This window comes from Hetaerina americana, unplaced genomic scaffold (genome assembly GCF_022747635.1).
Source record: "Hetaerina americana unplaced genomic scaffold, ioHetAmer1.1.p SCAF_2, whole genome shotgun sequence".
Taxonomy (NCBI): Eukaryota; Metazoa; Arthropoda; class Insecta; order Odonata; family Calopterygidae; genus Hetaerina; species Hetaerina americana.
This window is the reverse complement of record NW_027286763.1, coordinates 16,387,452-16,396,520: the sequence shown is the minus strand read 5'-3', so window position 1 is coordinate 16,396,520 and position 9,069 is coordinate 16,387,452. Positions and strand designations below refer to the sequence as shown.

The 9,069-nt window shown below is 44.4% G+C and overlaps 1 protein-coding gene across 1 annotated transcript in view; it reads left to right on the top strand.

Moving 5' to 3' along the window:
- The first annotated feature begins 208 nt into the window (after positions 1–208).
- LOC139687577 (shematrin-like protein 2) overlaps positions 209–9,069 on the top strand; it is a 42,460-nt gene continuing 33,599 nt past the window's right edge. The window contains exons 1-2 of the mRNA XM_071584794.1: positions 209–220; positions 3,756–4,783. Of these exons, the coding sequence (XP_071440895.1) occupies positions 209–220; positions 3,756–4,783 (1,040 nt within the window). The remainder of the gene's footprint in view (positions 221–3,755; positions 4,784–9,069) is intronic.

Genomic DNA, 9,069 nt, shown 5'->3' with positions numbered 1-9,069 from the left:
GAAAGTTGTCCGGGCGCGAGAACGAAAGTGCTTTTCGGAGTGGACGTCCGGGCGAAGAGAGACGACCGGTCGTCTGCGGGGGACTTCTTTTTTCGACCGCCTCACACGCCCCCCGGAGTATCATATATAAGAGCGTCCGGAGGCTCCAGTGAGCACACTTCTTCCAACGATCTCCTCGAAACAGTCGCTTCTGGGAACTCACGGCGCCATGAAGCTCTTGGTGAGTATCATTCACCTGACAGAGTCTCATCTGCCTTCCTTGCGCCAAGCAAGTCTCTTGGAACAACCCCGACCTCCCTTGCCATAAGGTAGAGCCCACCATTCCGAAGAGCACCTACCTGGAAATGAAGAAAAAGATAATTTATCGAAATTCTCGCTATTATTTTTTAATAGTCATACTATCTCAGGGGCTACTTCCTTGTCATAATAGTTCCGTTAATATTTTAAAGCAGACATGCTCCAAAAGTAGTAGTTTTGAGGGGAGGTGACCGACAGCTGAGGTGATTTGCGCCATTAGGGATGGATGGGAAAGGAAGGGTGGATAGAAACCCAGCGTCGGCATTAGCCTACTCTTAACGAAAGGCGCCTAGGGGTCCGCAGCTTAACGTCCCATCCGACGGACCGCGTACTCTCTCGAAGTGCTCTCCACAAAGCACCTCAAGTACCATTGAATACCACGGGACACCACTGAAAAATATCAGCCACCCCCTGGAAGCTCGTACGTTAGCCACCGCACCATCCCGATCCTCCATGCCCCAAGAGTAACGCTTTTATTCGCACGAGTGTAAAATTGGAAGTGTTACTGCACGATACTGATTCTTCAAATGCATTAATTATAAAACTACTTACGCAATACAAATGTAAAAATTTGAAAATTGAACGCTTGGAAATTTCAGCCGCAGCCGAAAGAAATAATTCTAGCATTTCTATGTTTTTTTAATTTCTTGGGCGTATTTTCCTATTTCCCCAAAATCTTGTCTGCTATTTTCCTCTTGTTTTCGATCGGAACCCCTATTTATATTTTCGAAAGCTTCACGTTCAAATATGTGTTCATACGTTTAGGTGTCAAATGAATCATTTCTGTCTTAGTATTTCCCAGGCAGTATATTAATATAAGTATCAATAAGACATTACGGCTGTAAAAATTCCCTTTGCCGAAATAACCATATTAAAACGGTTAACTAGAACATCTTGTGTGGAACACGTGGAAATATGTTGCTTGCACTCGCCTCAGTGGACGATTTTCAGACCTCGTGCGTGCCTTCTTTGACCTTTCTCTTCATATTTCTTCATTCCCACGGCCCCTTCAGTCTACAGGGATCTCTAAGTGGTATGTGAGACCCAGAAGAAGTATGGCGTCATTTAAACTTCAAGTCTGTCAATACGCCAAGATCCTCAAATGAGGGCACATAGTTCAGGGACGTTGAATTTATCATGTATTTGGACCTAAAACAGAAATGAGTTGGAGCACTGGACTTACTTGGGTTGAGATTGCGTTTCCAGACATTACACCATCCTAATATCCTATTTAGTCTATCCTGAAGGCCATAACGGTGGGCAGTACTAAGCATTGATAAAGAGTATTTTGAGTTTCGTATGAATCCCTCTCTTTTTGAGATATGCATAAGAGATAATATAATAGTAAGCAGACTTTCCCTTTCATAAACTCAGTATCGCTTCCTTATTTTAATGCTAAAAAATAATATTTCAGCGATTTAGATTTACTTTAGCACGGAATGACGCGATGGTTAGTTCCTTAAAACTTTTGATCGCTGGTGGTACCTACTGGTCAACAAATTTCAAGTTAAACAAATTACGTCCAAAAAATTAACTTAACATTTACCTCGCCGTTAGAGCATTTTGTTACATGCAAACGTATGATTTAGATGCCGAATACAAAGCGATCCCTGGTAAATCTGCGAAATTTCGCGAATGGGACCGTAATTACCTGTAAATTTAATTATAATTTCTCTGACCTTCGAAAAAACCGATATTGATAATACATTGACACGGATAAAAGTATTATAATTCGCAGGAAACATTCAATAGCCTTCTCAAAAGCATATTTTTTGTTTATTAGTCCCATACAAAATCGGTGCTGCTGAAAGCTGCTAAAATGTACGCTGTCTATAATTTGGGCTCCAAAATCGTGAGTCAAACATTTTTTTCCTTTGAAACAAAAAACGCATGACGGTGATCATTCAAGCCTTCGCTTAATATTTTCAGCCAGTAATTTCCATTCTTACAAGATAATCAAGTTCAATATACCTGGCAAAGGTAAATTGGAAGCCAGTAGGTTAACTGCGTGGTAAATAGGAAAGCGCACAATGGAATATTCCGAACTCTCCCCCGTAAAATCTAGTAGCGCACAAAGAAACTGTGATTCAGTGAAACTGGCCCTTTCAAAATTTTCTGATTTTAGATCGTATAGTCAGTTCCTTTTCAAAGATCATGGGGTGTTTCTTCACTAATCTTATGGCTCTGTCTGCCCTAATTAGGCACTTCTATGTGGTTCCCTTCAAAGGAATACAATAGAAATACACCCTGGCTTTGGATACTGGCTGGCCCATTTAAACTGAGAGGTCGTCAAAGAAACATGATTTTTCAGGAATCTTAAATACGCATACGTCCGCCTGGGTGACGCCATCAATCTCGTGGGGTGAGAACACGTTTCCCTGTAGTTGTTCGCTCCAATCAATCCACCACTAAGGAACCTAACGCCTTCAAAAGTTGCATTGAAAAGAATATATTTATTACATTTCGACGATCAATCGTCTGCTTAACGCGTCAAAAATTGAATTTAAAAAAAATCACTGAGAAAACAACCACCGTTTTGTCATTCCCATAAAGCGATTTGTTGTGTTTTTATATCAATGCTGATTGCAACGCTATACGAGATACTAAAACTACAAAATCCGTACAAAGAAAAGACAGGCCTTTCTATGCGCGAACTGTTTGGAAAATCACCATCACTTAGAGATCGTCTTTTAGCGGCGTTTGTGAGAAGTAAAACACTGCCTTGTTAGTGGTCCTATCGCAACTTGTCTCCGCACAACAGCGATTTTTGTCTGAGCTTTCACACGTTTGCTGTGCAAATTCTTGTATCGATCAGAATGAAGGCACTAGAGAAGCAGCGTATGTGCGTTGATTTTTGTTTTATAGTCGGGAAAAGTGCAACTGAAACTTATGCAATGATTCACGAGGCATTCGGGAATGAATCTCTGATTGGGCACAGTGCTTTCGTTGGCACAACCGCTTTCAGTCTTGACAAACTTCGACTGATGAAGAAATTGAAAATAGTAAAATGTAAATAGTGAAATGTAGTCAGGGGGATGTAAAATGTAATATTTTGTGCAATAATATCGCCGATGAGGATTAGATATGCTGAATCTTTGGGATTTGTCAGTGATCATTCAGCTGCGAATATCAATCCTCTTCCAATGCAACAATTTCAGAATATAAAAATAATTCGCCTTGACCGGGATTCGAACCCGGACGAGTGCTTTAGCCAATTAAGCTACCGAAGCGTCCTCTCACACTCTGAAATTTCGGGGGCTTTAAAGGAACAAGATGTTGTGACGAAATACCGTACATATGTACAATGCCACAGGCATTCGTAGTCGTGCGCGATGCGCCACAGTCCACGAGGCTAAAGCCACCTTGTACAACTAAGGGTATTTTACATTTGACAAATAAATCAATCCCCTTATTCCACTGACGACCTCATCCTACAATCTCTCTCTACACCCCCGCAGATTCCGACCGCCTTGCTGGTCCTCGCTGTCGCCTTCGCCTCCGCAGCAGAGGAGGAGAAGAAGGACGCAAAGGGCGAAAAGCAACAGGAGAAGAGGGGTCTCTTCGGCATCGGATACGGAGGTCTGGGCGGCTTTGGAGGGGGCCACGGACTGGAGTCCTATGGAGCCATAGGCTCAGGGTCTTACGGAGCCCTCGGAGGGGCGTCCTTCGGAGGAGGACTCGGACACGGCGGCGGCCTCGGATACGGGGGAGGACTCGGGTACGGGGGCGGGCTCGGATACGGGGGCGGCCTCGGCTACGGCGGTTACTCCCTTGGATACGGCGGCGGCGGCGGTCTCGGTTACGGGGGCGGACTGGGCGGCGTCCACGAGAGCAAGGTGGTGACCATCACCAAGCAGGTGCCGTACGCCGTGCCGCAGCCCTACCCCGTCACCGTGGTCAAGCACGTGGGTATCCCCGTGCCCAAGCCAGTGGCGGTGCCCGTGGACAAGCCGTACCCAGTGCCGGTTCCCAAGCCTTACCCCGTCACCGTAGAGAAGCCAGTGCCCTACCCCGTCGAGAAGCCCGTGCCCTACCCCGTGCATGTCCCCGTCAAGGTCTCGGTGCCGCACCCCGTCCCCGTACCTGTCCCCAAGCCCGTGGCGTACCCTGTTCACGTGCCGGTCAAGGTCCCCGTGCCACACCCCGTGCCCGTGCATAAGCCCGTGCCTGTCTACGTGAAGAGCCACGGCGGATATGGTTCGATCGGCGGAGGTTCTTACGGAGGCTCTTACGGAGGGGGCCCTTACGGAGGAGGCTCTTACGGAGGAGGCCCTTACGGAGGAGGCTCTTACGGAGGAGGCTCTTACGGAGGAGCCTCGTCCTACGTCGGGAGCGCCTCCTTCGGCGGTAGTCACGGGGGGTCAGGTTCTTTCGGCGGAGGGTCCTTCGGAGGGGGCCATTACGGAGGAGGGCCCTACAGGGGAGGATCCTACGGAGGAGGGTCCTACGGAGGAGGGTCCTACGGAGGAGGGTCCTACGGGGGAGGGTCCTACGGGGGAGGATCCTATGGGGGAGGATCCTATGGGGGAAGCCACTGATTCATTTGTTCTATCCTTTCGCCTCACCATCCATGCACTTCACCACTTTCACCCTCTCATTCATCATTTTTGTAAATATAATCCGCAATAAATGTTGTTAAATAAAACTTGTGTTCCATTTCTTATCAACGACTTTCTCTATATATTCTCTATCTTTTCAGGATTAACTTTGTGAAAATCCATTATTACTGAAGTAAAAAAAACAATTTATCTTTCCACGAATGTTATTAGGCATGACAAGTTACCTAGAACAATGAGGCCTTAGTTGTCCACTTCGAAGTACTCACTTTTGGATCTCACACACTTATCCCAGCGTCTCTTCCACTTCAGTTATTTTCGATAAAGAGTACAGAAATAAATACAGAGAATGACACGAAAAACAGATAATGGTAAATGCGAAGATGGCTATCAGGCGTGCAAGGCATGTGACCTGAGAAACCATCTTGGCATCATAAAATCATAAATTAATCTTAATAAATTTATTATAAAGTTAAAGATGGAAAAATGTAAATACGGGAGATGCATTTTTAACCTTAGAGTCCCTGCAGAAGATTACCTTATTTTCTAAAGAAAATTCCTATTTTAACATTAGTTGAATTTGTGTTATTCAACAGCTGATTCGTCCACATCCACAGAACTAACAAAAAATGACATTTTAATCGGGTGAAACATCAATTTTCTATGCCCAACTTCATAATGCATTGAATGGAAGCTTATTACAAATCAACGATGCTTGTATTTACCCAAATTAATTTTTGAACTATTTGAAAGAAAAACTAAAGACAATGCCATTAGTATCATCTACTTCATTAAAATTCACATTAACCTATGAGTATCAAAGAACACTACTAATCATAATTTATTCTCGTGAATCCCTCCTGATCACAGGTATTACGGAGAAATGAGAGGTCATCTTCAAACCAGGAAACGTCTCTAGGGAGGAGGGCTCCGTTAAAAGACGACAGCCGGCATCAAGAGGAGAAAAATGCATATCGAATCCGAGGACAAAGAAGCCTAGTGACACAGTTGGAGGCTCGTAAAATATCGCACTGCAAACCTAAACCGATAAAAAAACCATGGCATAGTAGTTGTAGTATTTAGGGAAGGCGACCGACAGCTAAGGTCATTTGCGCCATTAGGAATGGATGGGAAAAGAAGAGTGGAGAGAAACCCAGCTTTGGCATTTGCCTACTCTCAACGGAAGGCACCTAGGGGTCCGTAGCTTAACGCCCCATCCGACGGATGGCGCACTCATTCAAAGTGCCCTCCACAAAGCACTTCAAGTAGAGATCAGGATGCCACTGAAAAACATCTGCCGCCTCAGGGATTTGAACCCGGGCCCTCCGGGTGGGAAGCCAGTTCGTTATCTACCGCACCATCTTCGATCCCCATGGCATAGGTATATAAAGTCTCGCTCCCGAGAATTTCTTCGCCAGAATCGCGACCACTTGTATCAGCCGGGAGGGAGAACGTCTCCTTCCTCCGAGCGATACCCCCCCTCACACCCCATCCTCTCCCCCCTCCCAAAGGGGTGGAATCTGGAGTGAACCCTTGAGGATGAGGGCGAAAGTGTTTTAATTCCGCCCCCGACCCCTCCTCGTCAACGAACGCGGCCGTCGAATTTCCCGAGCGATCCACTTCCGCTCCGTCCCAAACCCAGTTTCACTCCCGCGCCCCACTTCCGCCCCCCAGGTCGATTGTTCCCCACCCACCGGGTCGGAGAGGCGTGGGAGGTCGCCATCCCTTCGCCGAGAACCATTCGATTTCCGCCGCGGCGTTCGCCCAGAGAACGCTATCCGGCGACGGCACGACAATGGAAGGAACTGGAAAAGATGAAAAATCGGAAGTGCATGGAACAAAAAGGCGTTCACTCGAGGGTGAACGAACCCTTGGACTCCGACGTCGAATGGAGGAAGGGATTTCGACCGAGCTGCTCCGTTTTCGTGAGCCTTCCTTTCCGGCGGCGCGTTAAACCGTTCACGGAGTGCCCGGCGGGTGACCGTGCAGGGTGACCGCTGTTTACCGTGAAATTTTAATGACGCAAGGAATGCATTGATCGATAGGAACATCGCGTAAATAACAGAAATACCACAGAGGATATGCGACGGTTAAAGTCAACCATTATATATTTTTAAACCGCAGAGAAGTAACATGGACATCAAATAGATAACATTTCGGCATTTATTCGAATTTAGCAAAGGTGTGTCTCCTACAGTCGATGGTCATTACTCCTGATCCGACCAGCATTTCACTGCAGATTTAGGCGCGAAACAATAGACCAATATCCGTTGGATGAAAGTTAAAAAGTGGAATTAACGAAGTAATTTTTTTATATTAATATGTAATATATTTTTTTATTTTTTATATGTAATAATACATTTTCAACATACCTGCTAAAGAGACGTCCTTCCTATTTATGCCAGAGCTTCAATCTGTAATTTCACCTTCGCTCCGATAGTGATCCCCAGCCTACCTCCTCTAATATTTTGGATACGCTACTAATTTTATCAAAACAAAGTTTTACAAAACTACCTCCTCTTTGCTGCACGCGATCTAATTCGTCAATTAATCCAACTTCTTGGGGATCCCACATAATTGTAACATGTTTTAAATGAGGCCTAACCAGCGAAACATATTTCTGTTTGACCTTATCATCATGTTTATCCAGTACTCTTCTAATAAATCCTATTTTTTTCTTAGCTTGTCCATATGTTCCCCGTACATGTTTCACCCTCAAAAAAGGATCAGTTCACATGATAAATGCCGAAAAGGAGCCTATCCCTATACGGTCACGGTAAATTAATTAGTGTTCATTCAATCATGGGCTATCTTAATATGTAATATTGGGACTAAGGATTTTGTGTCATATTAGTTATGGCTTACGAGCGCAGTGGTGTGCAGTGTCAGGGTCCACCAAATATCTACGCTAAGCCAGCTCCGCGCATTTGTTTAATACATCACCGGGAATATCCCATATTGGCAAATATCTCGTCGGCCTCAAACGATGGATGTGAATTTCTCGTCAACCCTCTCCACATGGAACGTCAGGAAAGCAGATAATTTGGAATTGGATTTTATCTATTATCTTTTGCGATTATTTGGGACTTGTGTGCCATCTGACACTGTCTATCAGCACATGTGTATTTTTAATAATAATGAAAGATATGTGTCATTACTTCTATTTCTTCCGATGAAGGCGGAGTTGAGTTCCTTCGAAGTGATCAAGAAATAACGTGTGAGTGATCTTTTTATGTGTTCTTATATTGTTTGTTGCTGTCAAAGTTTGTTATATATATATATATATATATATATATATATATATATATATACATGTATGTATGTGTGTGTGTAAAACACATACATATAATGTCAATCAAGTTAGCACTAGCGAAAAAAACAAAAACACAGAAACACACACAAAAATAAGAAACTTACCCGTACTCGAATTTTCGGTGGTCAAGCCACCTTTCTCAAGGAAAAGAAGGAAGGAATTTTTTTCCTCTCTTTCTTCAGAAAGGTGGATTGACCACCGAAAATTCGAATACGAGTGAGTTTCTATCTTTTTTTGTTTCTGTGTTTTTGTTCACCAGTTCTAACTTGACATAGACTTAACTAGACATTATTATTCGCATCCATGAGACTTATCCATAAGTTTTATGTATATATGCATGTATGTAGATCGCGGTATTCCAGGGGGTAAAGCGTTGGACTATTGACCGGTGGGCCCGGGTTCGATTCCCAGGCAAGCCTCTCTGGGCACCCGCAGCTCCACCAAAGCTACGTGATTTTTCGGGTACCAATTCTTCCTGGGAAGCCATAACCGGCACAGGGAAAGGAACTGGCCCCCCTTCACTGATATGTGAATTTCACATGCCATCGGGCTTCGCACTGGATGAACTCGACTATCACCTACCAAACCCACCCTCGGGTTGATTACTGTGTTCAGGGTTTAAATACATATGAGGTCCTAACGTAAAATTTTAATGCATCCAGTGGTCTGATAAGTTTCTTGCTTTTAAATGGTTTGATAAAAGATCTAGTGGTATCATTTAGAATCTTATTTGTTTTCCCAGCGTGCTACGTATTGCGCGGTACTACACGAGAAAGCTACTCTTCCTTGGCGTTAAAAATAAGTCCTGAATAACCTGTACTTATTCGGAATCTAAGAAGATCGAGACCCCGATGTACCCGTGCTTCAAAAATTGCGAGCTCTTGCTGTGTAAGGCTTTCAAAC